The following is a 20,866-nucleotide window of genomic DNA, read 5'->3' on the forward strand; positions in this document are numbered from 1 at the left end:
ATTCTGCCTCAAAGTTCCGTCTGGAATTTTGAGGCAGATTTTGATCTGCCTGCACGCCTTTTGCCACATTTTTCGGCCACAGCCATTGAGAGCCGCGGGAAAAAAACGAAGCGAAATACGCTTTCTCTGCCCTCCATAGATGTCAATGGGAGGTCAGAGACGTAAACGCCCAAAGATAGGGCATGTCGCTTCTTTTTCCCGCAAGATGGTTTTTCTGCTCGCGGGAAAGAAACGCCTCCTCCTCCCATTGAAATCAATGGGAGGCATTTTCTGCAGTTTTTTGGCGTGTTTCCGACGCGGTTTCCGCGTCAAAAAACGCGTTAAAAAAACTCTGTGTGAACTGGCCCTTAAGTTCCACTGTAAACAACTTGTAAGTCTGCTTTTAAAAACATTTCACCAAGAGGGGTAACAAGTAATCGTTGGACCACATAGTAAAACTTTAAATGGGGCCCTACTCAACCATGACCACTTTCAGCATCAAGTTCAAAAAATTAAAACCTTATGATTATTTTGGTCTCCACTCCTCGCCATGTAACTTTGCTTGATGCACATGGATAATGCACAAAGTCATGTCAAAACATAAAGATAATACACAGGGTAATGTGAGGGTATGTTCACATGGCTTATTTTCAGCTGTTTTTCGGGCCATAAACACCCCAAAAAACTTCTGAAAATACGGAGGCTGAATTCCTCCAAACATCTGCGCATTGATTTCAATTTGAAAAAAGGCGTTTAGTTCCCACAGGGCATTTTTCACGCGCCAGTTGTAAAAGTGGCGCATAAAAAAACGTCCCTTATAAAAAGAAGTGCATGTCACTTCTTGAGCTGTTTTTGGAGCCGTTTTTCATTGTCTCAATAGAAAAACAGCTCCAAAAATGGCCGTAACAAACGCAACAAAAAACGCTTGAATCATAAAAAAACGGCTGAAAATCAGAGGCTGTTTTCCCTATTCCCCCCCCCCCCTGTATTTTAAAGCCGTTTTTAGTTTGCCGTGTGAACATACCCTTATTTTAGGCTGGGTTCACACTGAGTTTTTTGCATGCAGAAAATCTGCCTCAAAATTCAGTTTGGAAGATTGAGGCAGATTTTTCCTCTGCCTGCACGCGGATTTTCGCTGCGTTTTTCACCCGCAGCCATTGAGCCGCGAAATATGCTTTCTCTGCCTCCTATTGATGTCAATGGGAGGTCAGAGGCGTAATCGCGCGAAGATAGGGCATGTTCCTTCTTTCTCCCGTGAGCCGGTTTTACTGCTTGCGTGAGAAAACCGCCTCCGTCTCCCATTGAAATCAATGGGAGGCATTTTCGGCCGTTTTTTTGCGAGATTTGAGGAGCGGTTTCCGCGTCAAAAAAACTCGTCAAAAAACCCTGTGTGAACCCAGCCTTAAAGTGATAAAAAATTCAATGTCGTTACAGCCCAAGAATCATGTGAACAGTGATATAAAAGTAGTGAGATAATGTGCACATTGATGTCATGGTACTGGAATAATGCACATAGTGATGTCAAACTGCAAAGGTAATCTACTTAGTGAAAGTACAGCACATGAATTATACAAATGAGAGGGATAATGCACATGATGATATCAAAGCAGAGGAATTACGCACACAAAATTGTCACCATGAAAATATATATAATGATACGAACATGCAGTTATAATGCTCACACTGATGTCACAGCGTAAAGGACATGTCATAGTATAGGAATTAAGAAAAAAGTGATGCTGTAGAAATGTAGGCGTATAACAAGTAACCATAGGGCTCCATAGTAAAACATAATTGGGCTCCATTCATTTTCCCAAGTCCCACTGCCATCAACCATAGTAACCACTAAGTGCACATTTCCTCTGTGTGGAGATTGACCCCCTTAGTTCTTGGGCCCCAGAGCAGATGCTTTGCTTGCTCCCCTGGTTGTTGGTCCAGAAGCGGTTAAACATTAAACTCTTTGATATAAGTCTATTTTGTCTTTCAGGACTGCAGGATGTTTTTTTATAATTTTTTCCATCTCCACACTCTGAGAGCCGGAACTTTTTCCGTCATTGTAGCTTCATGAGGGCTTGTTGTTGCAATATGAGTTATATGGCACCATATTGGGATACATGTGGGTACATATAACTTAGGGAATGGAAAAAATAGGAATTCCACTATTGTTTTGTTTTTTTGCGTTTTCAATTTTGCACCGTTCTCTGTGCAAGAGAAATAACATGCCTTCATTCTATGGGTCGGTACAATTACGGTGATACCAAATATGTATGTTTTTGTTTTATGTTTTACTACTGTAAAGGATTTGCCAGACACAGCTGCCGTGGGCAATCAGTCTGCACCTGCTCCTATGTCTGTGAGACTGACTCCATCTTCCACCACTCAGGATGGCAGGCTTAGGAGTGGGAGAGCCTATCAAAGCCTGGCCAGACGGAGCTAGCTCCTGCCCAATGTCTATTTATACCTGCCTTTCCTGTTCCTCCTTGCCTGTGATTCTTCTATGCTTGTTTCCTGGCTTGCTGCTGCTGCTTGTACTACTCATCATCTGCTTGTTATTGACCTTGGCTTTCTGACCACTCTCCTGCTTAGCGTTTTGTACCTCGTTCTCTCCTGGTTTGACTCGGCTCGTTCACTACTCTTGTTGCTCACGGTGTCTCCGTGGGAAGCTGCCCCGTTTCCCTTAGCTTCTGTGTACCCTTGTCTGTTTGTCTGTCTTGCACTTACTGAGCGTAGGGACCGTCGCCCAGTTGTACCCCGTCGCTTAGGACGGGTCATTGCAAGTAGGCAGGGACTGAGTGGCGGGTAGATTAGGGTTCACCTGTCTGTCTCTCTACCCTGTCATTACATAATCACAGGCCCATTTACCTAGTCTACCCTGGTCCCTGACACATCTATGGACCCCCTTGAGACTCTGGCTCAGCAGATGCAGGGCCTCTCCCTACAGGTCCAGGCCCTGGCTCAGAGGGACAACCTGCGTGATGCTTCCCTGGTAGTGCCCCTCACCTCTGGAACCCCACCTCAAGTTGCCTGACCGGTTCTCAGGGGACCGGAAGACTTTTTTCTCCTTTCGGGAGAGTTGTAGGCTCTATTTTCGCTTAAAGCCCCACTCCTCAGGTTCTGAGAGCCAGCGGGTGGGTATAATGTCCCGGCTCCAGGACGGGCCTCAAGATTGGGCCTTCTCCTTGGCTCCTGACGCCCCTGAACTTTCCTCCGTTGATCTTTTCTTTTCTGCTCTCGGGCTCATTTATGACGAGACTGACAAGACTGCCTTTGCCGAGAGTCAGCTGGTGACCTTACGTCAGGGTAAGAGACCTGTAGAGGAGTATTGTTCTGACTTTAGGAAGTGGTGTGTAGCTTCTCGGTGGAATGACCCTGCCTTGAGGGGCCAGTTTAGATTGGGTCTGTCGAACGCCCTGAAAGACCTGCTAGTTAGCTATCCCTCTGCTGACTCCCTAGATCAGGTTATGGCTTTAGCGGTACGACTTGACCGACGTCTCAGGGAACGACGACTTGAACGTTTTTGTGCCTTCTCCTCTGACTCCCCCATGATGCCTCCCGAGGTTCCGTTGCTTCGTTCATCCACGGAAGACTCGGATGTACCTATGCAACTCGGGGCCTCTGTGTCCCCCCAACAACGTAGTGAGTTCCGCAGGAAGAATGGTCTCTGCTTCTACTGTGGGGATGACAAGCATCAAGTGAACAACTGTCCTAGGCGTAAGAATAAGCAGCCGGAAGAACTTCCGCGCCTAAGTGATCATCGGGGAGGTCCCTTGGGCGCACAGGTATTTCCCGTAAAGATGAAACCTAATAAAATCTTGCTTCCCTTTCAGGTCTCTTTTGGTGGTAGGTCTGCTACCGGCAGTGCCTTCGTGGATTCAGGGTCTTCTGCTAATATTATGTCTGTGGAATTTGCTATGTCTCTAGCTATGCCATTGATTGATTTGCCTAAACCTGTCCCGGTAGTGGGTATGGACTCCACTCCTCTTGCTAATGGTTATTTTACACAGCATACCCCTGTTTTTGAACTCCTTGTTGGCTCCATGCATTTGGAGCAGTGCTCTGTACTGGTGATGCAGGGTTTATCGTCCGATTTGGTTTTAGGCCTTCCCTGGTTGCAGATGCATAATCCCATGTTTAACTGGAATACTGGGGATCTTACCAAATGGGGTAATGAATGCATGACGTCATGTTTTTCTGTTAATTCTATTTCTCTCTCTGAGGAGGTGAACACTCTACCTGAGTAGACGAGTAAATTAACTGCCTCGGCAAAGAAGTGCAGGGCACTTCTTTGCAACGTCTTTTGAGCCATTCTTCATTGAAGTCAATGAAGAGCAGCTCAAGATTACAGGCGTCAAAGACCTCTCGCATAATACGAGGAGCAGCATTTACGTCTGAAACGACGCAGCGGTTTTCTCCTGAAAACAGTCTGTCTTTTCAGACGTAAAAGCCTCTCATTGTGTGCACATACCCTTAGCTTTAATTCCTCTTGTTTGGTAATTAATGTCATGAGGTTAAGCGTGCATTCGGATAGTAAGTTGTTCCAGTTTGTTATAAACTCATCTGAATATTTAAATGTAGGTGTTTTCTCAGCCGTAGACCCCTGGGGATCATTTTTTTTGAGATGTAATTCCGCAGAGTGGTGAGATCCCACCACACTCTGGTTTCATGAGCTGATCATTTTTCTAGCTCTCTAAATTGATTCTGTAAAGTATTATTACATCGATCTGTATGATCAACCTCCCCAAAAACCATAGCTGCCATTTCTGCCCTTGTTCACTGCGATAGATACATATTTGTCATCACTGCCCAATGGACAGGAAGAAGAAATTCGTAATAAAACTTTTGATCTCAAACAAAACTTTTGTCGATTTTCAAACCAGGCGTATGTTTACACTTGAATTATTCCATTTGTGTAAAATGTAGTACAAAACCACCCTGTGATTCAATATTATTGAAATGTTATAATGAGTCGGATAATATTCATGAGTGTCCGTAATAGCGTATTATTGTTGCAATTAACAAGACACTCCAAATGTATGCCCGTAATGGCGTATTGTTGTTGCTGCTTACAAGGCACTCCAAATGTATGTCCACATATTTCAACAATATTGAAGTATCAAATTGGATATATGTTGTGTTGGAACAGTCGGATAATATTCATGTGTGTCCGTAACAGCGTGTTAAGGTTGCAGTTAACAAGATACTCCAAATGTATGCCCGTAATGGCGTATTGTTGTTGCTGCTTATAAGGCAATCCAAATGTATGTCCATACACCCGTGAGAAGTGTATTTCTATTGATGAGTCACTGGTACATTTTGAAGGGAGGCTTTAATTCCGCCAGTACTTGCAGAGTAAGAGGGCACGGTATGGCGTGAAGATGTATAAGCTGTGTGAGAGTGCATCAGGGATACTTACAAATTTAGGGTATATGAAGGGAAGGACACCAGTATTCAACCCCTAAACTGCCTCCCCTTACTGGAACTCCCAAACCAGACTGCATCCAGGACTACAATATGTACATGGGAGGGGTGGACTTGTCAGATCAAGTCCTGAAGCCCTATAGCGACATGTGGAAATCAAGGGTGTAGTATAAGAAGCTGGCTATGCACATCATACAGATGGTACTGTACAATGCCTATGTAATACATGGACGTGCAGGCCAGAGGGGAACTTTTATGGAATTTCAAGAGGTGATTACAAAGAACCTAATAATTAGGGAAAAGGAAAGAAAGCAGACGGTACTTCTAGAAGTGGGGCCACAAGCCCACAAGCATAGTACCAGGGCAAGGCTTTCCAGAAGAAGTTTTTCAAACTGGTCGGAAGGGAAAGGGTCATAAGAGGTGCAGAGACTGCTCAAAAAGGGGGATAAGAAAGGACACAATATATCAATGCGACACATGTCCCAAAAAAAACAGGGCTCTGTATGGAAGTGTGTTTTAAAATTTATCATGGTTTTATTTACCCTGATGTACTTTGCATAGCTTATACCCCTCATCTTTCCCTTCTGAGCCTTGCCGTGTGCCTAGGCAGCAGATAACCGCTATTTGTAGGGAAAACCTGCATTCTAATTTATGCACCATCTGCTGCGCATTACCTTTAATACAAAATCTGTCGGGTCAAAATGCTCACTACACCTCTAGATAAATGACTTAAGGGGTGTAGTGTTTAAAATGGGGTCACTTCTTCAGGGTTTCAACTGTACTGGTACATTAGGGGCTCTGCATACATTACTTGGCACCAGCAAAGCTTCAGTAGGCCAAATGGTGGTCCTTCCCTTCTGAGTCCTCCCATGGGCCCAAACAGCAGGTTATGACCACAAATGGGGTGATGCTGTACTCAGGAGACATTGCATAACAAAATGGGGTATTTTATTCCTTGTGAAAATGATAAATTTGGACCAAAAACAACACATTATTGGAAAAAATATATAAAATTATTTCACAGTCCAATTCAAATAAGTTCTGTATAAAAACTGTGAGGTCAAAATGGTCATAACACCCATAGATGAATTCCTTGAGTGGAGTAGTTTCCAAAATGTGGTGAACTATGGTGGGTTTCCATTATTCTGGTATCTCTGGGGCTCTGCGAATATGACATGGCACCCGAAAACCAATCCAGCAAAATCTGGGCTCCAAAGAACACATAGCGCTCCTTCACTTCTGAGCCCTGCCATCGGCCCAAACAGCAGTTTATGACCACAAATGAGGTATTGCCGTACTCAGGAGAAATTGCGTGACCAAATAGCTTATTTTATTCCTTGTGAAAATTAAGAATTTAGAGCAAAAACATATTATTGGAAAAAATGTAATTTTTTTATTTTACAGCCCAGTGTAAATAAGTTCTGAGAAAAAACTGTGTGGTCAAAATGCTCATTACCCCCATAGATGAATTCCTTGAGGGGTTTAGTTTAAAAAACAGGGTCACTTATGGTGGGTTTTCATTGTTCTGGTACCTCACCAATGTGACTCTGCGAATGCGACATGGCACCCGAAAACCAATCCAGCAAATCTGGGCTCCAAAGAACACATAGCGATCTTTCACTTCTGAGCCCTGCCATGGCCCAAACAGCAGTTTATGCCCACCAATGGGGTATTGTCGCACTCAGGAGAAATTGCATAACAAAATGGGGTATTTTATTCCTTGTGAAAATTAGAAATTTTGAGCACAAACAACATATTGTCATTATTTGTATTTCCAGTCCAATAAAAAGAAGTTCTGTGAAAAAAGTGTGGGCTCAAAATGGTCGCAACACCCATAGGTGAATTCCTTGAGGGGTGTCGTTTTCAAAATGGGGTAAATTCTGGTGGGTTTCCTATGTTTTGGCACCACAAGACCTCTTCAAACCTGACATGGTGCTTAAAGTATATTCTAATAAAAAGGAGGCCCCAAAATCCACTAGGTGCTCCTTTGCATCTGAGGTCTGTGTCAGTAGCACCATAGGGCTACAAGTGGGAAATTTCTAAAAGCTGCAGAATCTGGGCAATACATATTGGGTTAAATTTCTCTGGTAAAAAACTTTTTGTGTTAAATAAAAAAAAATAATTAAATTAGAATTTCTGCAAAAAAAAAAAAAGTGTCAATTTAACAATATACTCCAACAAGGAAGCAAAGAAAAATGGGGGTTTCCAGAAAAGCGCTGCTGATAACCAGAGGGTTTAATATCAAAGTTATTTATTATCAATAGAATAACAAAAATAATTAAATCAAATTTATGAGTGATGTGGCTACGCGTTTCAACACTGGTCTGGTGTCTTAATTAGGCCAATGGAAACCCCCATTTTTTTTTGCTTCCTTGTTGGAGTATATTCTTGATTTTAAGCGGAGGTGATCCATCACCCACCAGTCGGGGATAGCAGCAGCTGACAACTTACTGCTTGAATGCACACACTAGTGTTGTACATAGCATGTACAACCAGACAAGGTGAGCGCTTATAATCTTTAAATGCTCACATATAAACCTGTTGAATTCATTGCACGATGTGGCGCCCTATGTTCCTCTTTTTTCTCCATTAGATACTAAATTTGTAAATTTGACCTTAACTCCTGTGAAACTCCTAAAGGGTTAAAAAACATTCTAAATGCTGTTTTAAATTCTTTGAGGGGTGCAGTTTTTAAAATGGGGTGTTTTATGGCATACCTGCCTCTCAAAGCCGCTTCAGAACAAAACTGGTCTCTAAAAAAAATGGTGACCTTTTTTTGGGAAATTTTCCTGGAAAATGTGAGAAGTTGCTGCTAAAGTTCTAAGCCTTGTAACGTCCTACAAAAATAAAAAAAACTTTCAAAAAATGATGCAAACAAAATACACATATGGGAAATGTTAACTAGTAACTATTTTGTGCGCTATTACTATCTGTCTTACAAGCAGATACATTTAAATTTACAAAAATGCAAATTTTCACAAATTTTCTCAAAATATTGGCGGTTTTCACAAATAAACACAATGTATCGACCAAATTTTACCACTAACATAAAGTACAATGTGTCACACAAAAATAATCTCTGGAATGCTTTTACTTATCCAAGCGATTCCAAGTTATTACCACATAAAATGACACATGTCATGTCAGATTTGAAAAATGGGGCCTAAGCCTTAAAGAGAACTTGTCACTTAAGTTGAACTGGTTAACTGACCTGAATAGTGCTGTCTCCCTTATTACAGCGCTGTTTTTCTTTTCCTGGAGATATGGCCCACTCTTTTGTTGGCTTCCTCCATGCTAATTTTCTGTAGTTAGCCAACCGGATGGGCCTGCCTCCAATGCTGACCAATCAGTAAGAGGCAGCTTGAGAGTAGTTCACGCCCTGTTGGCTAAGTACAGCAAATTAGCACATAGTTAGCAAAGACAATAAAAGCCATATCTCCGGAATAGGGGGGTCTAGGAAAAAAGAAAAAACAGGCACTGGAATCAGGAAGACAGTGCCATTCTTATGGCCCAAACTAGGCTGCCTCATTATGGGGTTAAAATTCTTTCAATCTGACATTAGTCTAGAAATTCTTACAGTCCACTACAGAACTGCAAGATCTGGAAACACACTAGTTCAGAAGACACCAATTATGAGGCTCTATAAAGTGATATTAGCATATTTTATGTTTGTTATGTTACTCTGTGCACAGCACCACTGCGTTCACTTGAATGGAGTTTTGTTGTCTTCCATGCACAGTGAGTGGAAAAGGCAGAACAGGCTTCTGCCTCTTCGTCCTCAAGATTGATGGAGGTCCCAGATGTCAGACCCTCACTGATCATCTATTATCACAGGGGGAGCAGTTATTACCGAAAAGCCACGTCTGGGAAAATATACCATTACATGCTGGTAATTCATTTATAGCAATTGGTCTGTTCGAAAGGGGAGTTGTGGGTTATGGAGGCGTCCTGAGCAAGGGACCACACCCTAAATGACGTCCATATGCACTAATAGGGAATATATAGAGAAAGGTTATTTTTTATTAAATAATCCCTTTAAGTACTATATCCCATAGTGAAGAAACAGAGCAATGATAAATATAATAACAAAGTAAACATTACTAATAAAATCATATGTAATACCTGTAATGACGGGGGGTAGGGAAACGGACAAGTGAGCCCTAGTCTACCCGCCACTCTGTCCCTGCCTACTTGCAACGACCCGCCCTAGGCAACGGGGTACAACTGGGCGGCGGTCCCTGCGCTCAGTAAGTGCACGACAAACACGACAAACATACAAGGGAATAAAAGCAAGGGAAAGGGGCAGTTGCCCACGGCAACACCGTGAGCAACCAGAGTGGTGAACGAGCCGAGTCAAGCCAGGAGTGTGCGAGGTACCAAACGAAGAGCAGAAGAGTAGTCAGTAAGCCGGGGTCAGTATGGAGCAGGATCAAAATAGAAGGAGCTGTAGCTGGGCCAGGAAACCACACGAAAAGAATGACAAGCACCGAGGGGCAGGAAGGGCAGGCCTAAATAGATCGAGGGCGGGAGCTAGCTGAGTCTGGCCAGGCTGCGATAGGCTCTCCAACTCCTAAGCCTGCCAGCCTGAGCGGTGGAAGCTGGAGTCAGTCTCAGGGATGTAGATTCAGGTGCTGACTGATTAATTATGGGAGTTAACCCCGAAGCTGTGCCTGGCAGAACCTTTACAATACCACTATAGTTTTTATCCTAATATTATTATTACTGTATCGCTATAATTTTAACCCCATGGATTAGTGGGATTTTGGTGGGTGTAAAATGTATTTGCTTTATTTAATCCCCATGGAGTTTAACAACATACTTTATGGTCAGAACATATGATTACAACTGGCTGTTGAGGAGAGCATAGTGAGGTATTGTACAGAAGTTTATTGATGATGCGTTGCATGAAGCTCATAAAATTAAACATCATCATTTTTATCCCAGCACGATAATTCGATATACTGCATTTATCAGCCATATTAGTAAAACCTGACAATACGGTCAAGAAGTTAAACGTCAATATATATGCTGTACAGCACATTTCATAGGAGCTTGTGAGACAGCTTTACTGGAAAGTGACATCAGGTCTGTATACTCGAAGACTTGAAAAACTGGTTTCAGGCTTTGAATTTTTCACTGAAGGCGAAGCATATATTATGGGAAGACGGTTACTTTCTCGTACAGCTTTCACATTTCAAACAACATGGAGGTCTTGCAAAAATTATTCAAGCTTTGTGCAGATAAGAAATCTGCCATTGGATATGGCTTTTTGACCCTTCTCACTGTTGGTGGGCAGCAGTTGTTTTCTATGGTGGTTTTCCAGTGCCCATGCACTGAGCATAACTTTATGTATGGATTTGTTTTTCTCTTCACTCCTGCTGTAGTTCTTATGATCATTAGTTATTTCCTGAACAGCAGAACTTGGAAATTTTTTACAGGATGCTGTCTAAATCCAAAGAAGATGTGCCCCAATGGTTACCGCTGCCAAGGGCTTTATGTTTTTTTACAGTTGACACTGAATGCTCTGATAGTTCCTGTCATGTGGATTTCTATAGCCCTGCTTCATGGATCCTTCTATACATGTGCAATGAGTGGCTGGCAGAACCCAGAGTATGTACAACATCTGTGTAGGAACAAGTCGGCACAGTGTAAGACACAACTCTACAAAGTGACCTGTGGCAAAGCAACAATGCCCGCCAACGATACACAGGAAATTGTACTGGTTCTCCAAGCCCAGTCTCAGGTGTGTGAAAAAGCCTTTTAACATATATGTATCACAGTTGAGCTTGTATTGCAATATCACAATGCATTGTCTGTAGTGTTCTCATAGGACTGCAGGTAAAACTACTACATTATTTTAAATGGACACTAACTTTTCAAACAAATTCTGATAATCTAAAATAATACCTGCTATAGATCAACTTTGTAATTTACTTACTGTTAACATTTAGTTGTGTTAGCCATGAAAATGCTGTGTGAAGTTACTGCCACTAGGTGTCTCACTTCCTGCAATCTGTTGTCCACCCCCGTTGTCAAGCAAAGTCTGTCCCTGGTTACAGATGGGCTTCAGAAGGTGGGGGTGTGTCTCTTCACTGTCTGCCTATACAAGTCTATGGAGAGGAGAGGGGGAGCAGGAGGAGGGTGCAGGAGCAGAGTGAGTCAGCAACAGACACTATGCATACACGTCTATGGAGATGTGAGGGGTGAGCAGAGGGAGGAAGCAGGAGAAAAGTGAGAAAGACACATGCTGCTGGTAAGATATCTATATCACCCCAATGCTAGATTCTCAGCTACATTGCTCATTACTGCTGTACAATGTCCTCCATGCTGCTGCAGCTTTATATATATATATATATATATATATATATATATATATATATATATGTGTGTGTGTGTATTAGATAGAAAATCAGGATTTTCCTCTTCTATATTTATGGAAGACATGATAGTCATTAGGCTCCGCCACTTAGCTCAGTGACAACTGAGAATTAGAGATAGAGCTTGCAGAGGGGAGACAGCTAAAAAAAAATGCAACATACAAGCCATATAATGGACAAAAATAGTGTTATTCCTCATGTACACACATATGGCAACTTATTCTGAACAGTCACCAGAAAAGTTAGGTACGCATTAACTGAAAGAGTTATCATGATGCAGAATGACAAATTCAACTCTGCTATATGTGAACCTCTGTCACAATTCTTATATGCAACATAAGTAAGTCCCTTTTTGTAGACAATGGACAACATATTCCAATATGATCACATTTGTATTTAGATAATGTTTCATAGTCAATCAAGGATATGTCTATTTTCTCCCATCTTGGGTCCTACTAATTTCAGAAAAGGAGGGTTAAAGACAGTCCTATTTAAACTTGTCTGCTACAGGATTACAAGCAGAGGCTTTTGTTACACCCTCTATATTGTATCCACTGTACCTCACAAGAGAATGCATTATGTATTCTAGGTAGATGACTAAATCATGAGGTCCCAAATACATTTAATGTGCATTTGTATAAGGTCAAAGCTCCTATTTATTCAGTTTTTTTTTACCTCAGTCCTATTTGAACATCTGCATTTTTTTTTTATAGGAAGAGAACTAGAGCGCCTTGATCTCCAGAGAGGTCTATGAAACAGACCTTGTGCCTGCTCATGTTATAATTTTAGGTTGCATACATATGGGAACCAACCTGATCTTAATCTGTCCTTATACCCTACAGAGCGCTGCATAGATGAACAATATATACGCAGTTGTGATACGTGAACAAGTATTAAACGCTTTGTTACGCACAGTTTTCTCAACGGTTTTCTTTTTTTGTAGTGAGAAGACAAATGTCGCTAATTTTTTAGCAAATTTGTCACAATTTTAGTTGCAAATTTTAGGCCTGTGCAATTTCTGCATAAATCCGGTTGAATATTAAATGTGGGCCAGTATGTTGCCTATCTCTGCAAGGATGTTTTAAAAAAAGTTAAATACATAACTTTTTTTTTTTTTTTAAATACATGTAGGTTGGCTGGGGAATAGAACACCAATTTGCTATTAAATTGGCACATAGCTAAAACTTGAAATGTGCCTGTCCTGGAAGGGGTTAAATGGGTATTGCCAGAATCGACAACTATCACTTAGGGGGGATTCACACGAGCGTGTATTCGGTCCGTTCGGGCCGCGTGGTTTTCACGCGCCACGCATCGACCAATACAAGTCTATGGGGCAGTACAGACAGTCCGTGCTTTTTGCGCAGCGTTTGTTCGCTGCGTACAAAACGCGACAGGTTCAATAACTCTGCGTATTTCGCGCATCATGCACCCATTGAAGTCAATGGGTGCGTGAAAACCACACAGGTTGCACGGAAGCACTTCCGTGCGAACCGACTGAAACAGCGCACCAGCTGTCAAAAGGATGAATGTAAACAGAAAAGCACCACTTGCTTTTCTGTTTCCGAACATCCAAACGGAGTGTCTTTGAGATGCGCGAACCCGGACAAGCGAACCGAACTTCACCGGGTTCGGCCGAACTCGTTTTGGCCGAACCCGGCAAAAAAATGTCCGGTACGCGACGTCAGGACATAGTCACTGTCCAGGGTGCTGAAAGAGTTAAACTGTTTCAGCACCATGGACAGTGACTACCGATCCCAATAAACATGAACCTGTAAAAAAAAAAACGAAGTTCTGACTTACAGATAACTCCCGGCTTCTTCCTCCAGTCTGACCTCCCGGGATGACAATTCAGTCCAAGTGACAGCTGCAGCCAATCACAGGCCAAGCACAGGCTGCAGCGGTCACATGGACTGCCGCGTCATCCTGGGGCCCGATGTCAAGAGAGGCGCGTCACCAAGGACGCGTCACCAAGGCAACGGCCGGGAGGGCAGATCTCGGTAAGTACAAACTTTTTCTTTTTTTTTAACAGGTTGCTGTATATTGTGTTCGGCATTCACTGTCGAGGGTGCTGAAAGAGTTACTGCCGATCAGTTAGCTCTTTCAGCACCTTGGACAGTGACGGGCGTCGACTAGCCTCATCTCTATGATGGCGGCTGCGCGAAAATCACGCAGCCGCGCATCATACACGGATGACACACACAGCTGTCAAATGGTTTTTGCGCGCGCAAAACGCCGCGTTGTTTGCGCGCGCAAAAACGCAACGTCCATCTGTATCTGCCCTTATTCACAGGGTAGGTGATCATTTTCTGACTGCTGGGACCCACACTGCTGAGACCCCCACCGATTGCGAGAACGGGAGTTCCGGGGAGGATCGGAGGGTTCTGGGCACCTGTTCTCGTGATTGGTGGGGGTCCCAGCGCAGGGTCACCCAGCAAATAGGAAATTATCACCTATGCTGTGGATAGGTCACAATTGTCGATTCTGGGACAACCCCTTTAAAGAGGGGAGTGTTCTGCAGCTCAAAAGTCCAGTCCAAAAGACTGAAGCACGTTGTGTTAGAGAAGTGTGGTGTTTTTTTGCCAAACTATGCATATATAGACAGCATCCTGTCAATCACCGTGGAGAGGGGCGGAGGGAGCGCTTCCGTCATGAATAAAACGGACTCATAACTATAACCCATCTGAATTGTTTCATTGCTCCTATTAGCCAAACAGCACAATATTTTTTTTGTGCCGTTTTGGAAAATAGGAGTACGGACCTGTAATATGCGGTCTTTACATAGGGCAGGATTTTCTGCTGACAAATCCACTTTAAAGCTTGAGCTACAGTAGGCAGATACACTGTCATTTTCATTTGACCTGATCGAAGAATGTGGCACTGCAAGATTTACATGTTAAATTAATTAAGCTGTATTAGGCCTCATGCCCACTTCAGTTATTTTCTTCAGGGTGCTATCCGTTTTTTTAAACTTATAGCACCCTGACAAATTAATTTCAATGGGCCATGCACACTTCCGTTGTTTTAACGGAACCGTGTGGCCATTCTGACAAAAATAGGACAGGTCCTTCTCCTGTCCGTTTTTGATGGAACAGTCTCTGCCTTTTTTGAAACAACGGACTGAACACGGAAGCCATCCGCTTGCGGTCCGTTTTCACGGATCCGTCATTAGCGGCCATACGACGGCCAACGGAAGTGTGCATGAGGCCTTAGACCTGACATATTTAACTATTTAAAACACAGGTTTTCTATTGGTGAATGTACACAACATATTAGGTTATTGCATATAAAGTGATTCTCTAGTATAGAGTTATCAATGGAATATAGTATTATTATTATTATTATTGCCTGCCTTTAACTACAGTAGTGTTCCTAATGTATATTATTGCAAAGCTGTAGCTTACTTGTCAGTTCATCATTAGACTACAGACTGTTACACGAGTCTTTCTGTAAAACTCTGTGGTGAAGTCCCCTAGTAAAGAGATACTACCGCAAAAATCTACTGCTGCTCATACTAGGCGTAGATTTTAACATCTGTCGCATGGACAGCCATAGATGCGCCAAATATACTCCAGCGCAGTTTAGGAGTGGGATATAAAACGACAGTCCTAGTAAATCACAAGTCTGATTGAACTATACCAGTCTTAACTTTCTATGTTCTTCAGGGGTGGGATTCACATTTTTAACAACAGGTTTCCTATTTGGCTGACAAAGATATAGGTGCATAGTGGTGGGGGGTCAGTGTATCACGCTGTGTAGCGCGCCATAGAAATGTATTCCTACTCTAATAATCAAGTAAAACAATTTCACAATTTTAAATACACTGTACATTAAAGGGGTTTTCCCATCAGAGACAATTATCACATATCGACAGGATATGTCATAAATGTCAGAGAGACGCGGGTCCAGGGCCGGCGTCAGCACCTGGCAAACCCGGGCAAGTGCCAGGGCCCACTCGGCCGTCGGGTGCTGACACTGCCGTCGTTAAGGCATCACTGTCCATATATGGACAGTGATAAAAGGAGAGGAGTCCCAGGCAGAGCACTAGCGGCTCTGCTCCAGGACTCCGTCTCTGGGAAAGCCCCTGACATCGCTGTCCATATATGGACTGTGAATATGGACAGCGATGCCAGGACCAGAGTAGTGTCCCAGCCTGACCGCGCTGGTCCCACCTCCAGCTGAGCCTGTGTGCGCAGGACGCAGATTCAGTTGGGTTAAGTGCTGGAGACTTGCTCCAGCATTCACTGTGTCGTGAGCCGCTCGGCACAGGCAGGCGCGATGTAGTGACGTCACTACATCGCGCCTGTCTGCGACGAGTCACTCACAGCACAGTGCAGAGGAGGAGAAGGATCCTCCACACGTCGTGGGAACGGGGGTAGGTAAGTAATTATGTTATTATTTTTCCATTAGGTACATATGGGGGCATTATACTAGGTATGGGAGGCGGGTCCTATTGCAGCTGCTGAGTGGGCATTATACGGTATGGGGGGCATTATACTGTATGGGACAGCTGTGGGGGGCATTATACTGTATGTGGCAGCTATGGAGGGTAATACACTGTATGGGGCATTATACTGTATGGGACAGCTATGGGGGGCATTATACTGTATGGCGTAGCTATGGGGGGCATTGTACTCTATGGTGTAGCTATGGGGGGCATTATACTGTATGGTGCAGCTATGGGGGGCATTATACTGTATGGTGCAGCTATGGGTGGCATTATACTGTATGGTGCAGCTATGGAGGGAATTATACTGTATGGTGCAGCTATGGGGGGCATTATTCTGTATGGTGCAGCTATGGGGGGAATTATACTGTATGGTGCAGCTATGGGGGGCATTATACTGTATGGTGCAGCTATGGGGGCATTATACGGTATGGGGCGGCTATAGGGAACACTATACTTTATGGTGCAGCTATGAGGGGCATTATACTGAATGGTGCAGCTATGGGGGGTATTATACGGTATGGGGCAGCTATGGGGGGCATTACTGGGAGGAGGGGGCTGTGTGGCACTACCTGGGAGGGAGGCTGTGTGGCACTATCTCCAGAGGGCACTAAATTTATTGGGGCACAAACTGGGGGCCTAACTTCTATATGGGGAAATAAGCAGGGCCTAACGTCTATATGGGGGCACAAAGTTACAATTTTTGGCATTTTACTGCTGCCGTGAGTTCCCCCGCAAAGGGGCCCACTAAGTCTGTGTCGCCCATGGGCCCACATCCCACCTCTGGGTCCCGCACCTATGTCTGGAATGGGGCCCCCTAAACACTGTTCTACCTCTCTGTGTTGCAGCTGAAGCAGGAGATTTCCGACCATGAAGAAGAAATCAGCGTAACTCGCTGAGCTACGCTGTTTTCGTAAGTCCCATAGAATTGAATAGTAGTTACAAAAACAGAGCAGCTCGCATGCTACGCTGTTTCCGTAATTGCCATTCAATACTATGGGACTTACAGAAACAGCGCAGCTCAGCGAGCTATGTTGTTTTCGTAACTCCCGACCATATAGTCAGGAAGTGGCAGGAAGCAGAAAAAGATAGAATGGGGTTTAGGGGGCCCCGTTCTAGAGATAGGTGCGGGTCCCAGTGGTGGGACCCGCATCTATCAGATATTTATGACATATCTTATGAATATGACTTAAATTCCCTAATGGGAAAACCACATTATTGTAAAATCTAAATAAATCTTTGTGCATGTACAGTGAAGGAAATAAGTATTTGATCCCTTGCTGATTTTGTAAGTTTGCCCACTGTCAAAGTCATGAACCGTCTAGAATTTTTAGACTAGGTTAATTTTACCAGTGAGAGATAGATTATATTTAAAAAAAACAACTGAAAATCACATAGTCAAAATTATATATATTTATTTGCATTGTGCACAGAGAAATAAGTATTTGATCCCCTACCAACCATTAAGAGTTCAGCCTCCTCCAGACCAGTTACACGCTCCAAATCAACTTGGTGCCTGCATTAAAGACAGCTGTCTTAAATGGTCACCTGTATAAAAGACTCCTGTCCACAGACTCAATTAATCAGTCTGACTCTAACCTCTACAACATGGGCAAGACCAAGGAGCTTTCTAAGGATGTCAGGGACAACATCATAGACCTGCACAAGGCTGGAATGGGCTACAAAACCATAAGTAAGACGCTGGGTGAGAAGGAGACAACTGTTGGTGCAATAGTAAGAAAATGGAAGACATATAAAATGACTGTCAATCTACATCGATCTGGGGCTCCATGCAAAATCTCACCTCGTGGGGTATCCTTGATCCTGAGGAAGGTGAGAGCTCAGCCGAAAACTACACGGGGGGAACTTGTTAATGATCTCAAGGCAGCTGGGACCACAGTCACCAAGAAAACCATTGGTAACACATTACGCCGTAATGGATTAAAATCCTGCAGTGCCCGCAAGGTCCCCCTGCTCAAGAAGGCACATGTACAGGCCCGTCTGAAGTTTGCAAATGAACATCTGGATGATTCTGAGAGTGATTGGGAGAAGGTGCTGTGGTCAGATGAGACTAAAATTTAGCTCTTTGGCATTAACTCAACTCGCCGTGTTTGGAGGAAGAGAAATGCTGCCTATGACCCAAAGAACACCATCCCCACTGTCAAGCATGGAGGTGGAAACATTATGTTTTGGGGCTGTTTCTCTGCTAAGGGCACAGGACTACTTCACCGCATCAATGGGAGAATGAATGGAGCCATGTACCGTCAAATCCTGAGTGACAACCTCCTTCCCTCCACCAGGACATTAAAAATGGCTCGTGGCTGGGTCTTCCAGCACGACAATGACCCGAAACATACAGCCAAGGCAACAAAGGAGTGGCTCAAAAAGAAGCACATTAAGGTCATGGAGTGGCCTAGCCAGTCTGCAGACCTTAATCCCATCGAAAACTTATGGAGGGAGCTGAAGATCCGAGTTGCCAAGCGACAGCCTCGAAATCTTAATGATTTACAGATGATCTGCAAAGAGGAGTGGGCCAAAATTCCATCTAACGTGTGCAAACCTCATCATCAACTACAAAAAACGTCTGACTGCTGTGCTTGCCAACAAGGGTTTTGCCACCAAGTATTAAGTCTTGTTTGCCAAAGGGATCAAATACTTATTTCTCTGTGCACAATGCAAATAAATATATATAATTTTGACAATGTGATTTTCAGTTTTTTTTTTTTTTTTATATAATCTATCTCTCACTGGTAAAATTAACTTAGCCTAAAAATTCTAGACTGTTCATGTCTTTGACAGTGGGCAAACTTACAAAATCAGCAAGGGATCAAATACTTATTTCCTTCACTGTATCTCCCCCTCTCTTAGTACCAACCTCTGGCATCATTCCTTCTCTAGCAAAAACCTTTCCCCCTTCTGATAGCACATCCCTCTGGAAGCACATCTCCCTACATTCAGTGGAGGGCAGCAAATCAGAATTATTCTAGTTCACCCACAATATTGTCAGTACTTTGATTTCTACAGTTTTATCTACTGGTACATTAAAGTCCAGTTTATTCATTCTAGTTAATGGTCATGGTCCCATGTCATGGAGTCCCACTGATAAAATCTTCTGATATGTCACAGTGACAAATCAGAGGATTTGTGACAGGGAACCTTCACTTTAATATGATGGTCAATGTGAGCTAATCTATGTAAATAATGTTCTCTTAAATTTTCCAGGTCATAGGCTGGTGTCTCATTGCTGTTCTGGCTTTAATATCTCTTCTATGTACATGTTGGTCTAGCTGTAATTCTAAAGTAAGTTCCATCCAAATGTCATTCTGGAGAATTTATATTGAGAAAGAAAAAGAGAAGTTTGATCAACTGGCTCAAGAATATGCAAACAAACTTGCGGAAAGGAACCTTAGAAGTTTCTTTGAAGACAAAGAACCAACGGAATTTGAGTTACCCAATAACAAGGCTTGGGAGAAGGTCTCTGCACTATACACCTTTAATCCAGATCACCCATACTACAGTACTCTCCACAAGTTTGTGGAACATGGTGACAAAGATCATTTTAGTGGAAAAGAAGTTATGATGGAATTTGTAGATGCTCGAGTCTGATGCACTTGGAAATCAAAGATGAATACCAAATTAATGTGTTCTTTGTCAGTTCACTGAAACATATTGCAATAATATGTTACATGTTATATTTCTTCACGTTCTTATTTACCAAAAGGTATAATATCCATTTACCTTGTTTTTCTAACTGAAATAATTATGTAGGGGATGTCTAATATTAGAAAAGGAACTGATTTTATTTCCTTATAAACAGCGCCGCTCTTGTACATTGGCTGTGGCTGGTATTGCATCTTAGCCCCTTTCACACATGTTTTTAGGGGAAAAAAAGCTGACCCTTTTATCTATTCTTTAATGTATTATAACTTGTACAAATGAAGAAATACACATGTAGACTTTTTAATATGAACCCAACACAGGCCATGGCAGGCATAATGTTATTGTCCTATCTGTCTTTACGCAAAAATGCTTGTGCGAACATTATCTTATTATGTGGCTGCATTATTGCTGCAGCTAGGGAATTTTGGTGAGAAGATGAACGCTACTTTTCTCCTTGGCGAAAAATGGAATAATGTTATGTTTTATTTTGCCTGCTATATAACTCAGTAAAATAGTCATATTTAAATCAGGGTTACCTTCCATCTGTGAACTCATGGACAGTCTGTTAAAATATAGATTTTTTTATTTTTTTTAAAACTGTCTGTAATAAATAATAAATGTTTACCTAGGTTATTGTTATTGTAATTACACTATATTGATTTTACATTCCTCATCAGTGCAAGATCAAATGTACTCACTGTATGTGCTCAATGTATAGTACATCAGAATATAAAGATGTTGACTCCAGCTTGTCTTCCCCTTTTCCACACTAGCTCAATAAAGATGATAAGGTCACATTGAGATGGAAGGACAAAAGATGGGTTATACGTGATAAAAGCTGCACTGTCATGTGCTGTCTGAACAAGTGGCTTGTAAACACATCATGAGACAGTAGGTAATAAAACATAGAAGCAGCAATTAGGGCTGGGTGATTTTGCCAAAAAATAATATCTAGATTTTTCTCAACACTTTGGGCGATTTTTGATTT

General features: G+C 42.7%; 2 protein-coding genes across 2 annotated transcripts in view; one reads left to right on the forward strand and one right to left on the reverse strand.

The window, feature by feature from the left end:
- The window catches only part of TRAPPC3L (trafficking protein particle complex subunit 3L), a 99,029-nt gene that overhangs the window by 2,551 nt on the left and 75,612 nt on the right, over positions 1-20,866 (reverse strand). The gene's annotated exons all lie outside the window — the stretch shown is intronic.
- Positions 10,601-20,433, forward strand: CALHM5 (calcium homeostasis modulator family member 5). The gene is made up of 2 exons (XM_075864243.1): positions 10,601-11,140; positions 19,441-20,433. The coding sequence occupies exons 1-2, from the start codon at positions 10,601-10,603 to the stop codon at positions 19,822-19,824; spliced, it is 924 nt and encodes a 307-aa protein (XP_075720358.1). The 3' UTR covers positions 19,825-20,433.

This window comes from Rhinoderma darwinii, chromosome 4, assembly GCF_050947455.1.
Source record: "Rhinoderma darwinii isolate aRhiDar2 chromosome 4, aRhiDar2.hap1, whole genome shotgun sequence".
Classification (NCBI taxonomy): Eukaryota; Metazoa; Chordata; class Amphibia; order Anura; family Rhinodermatidae; genus Rhinoderma; species Rhinoderma darwinii.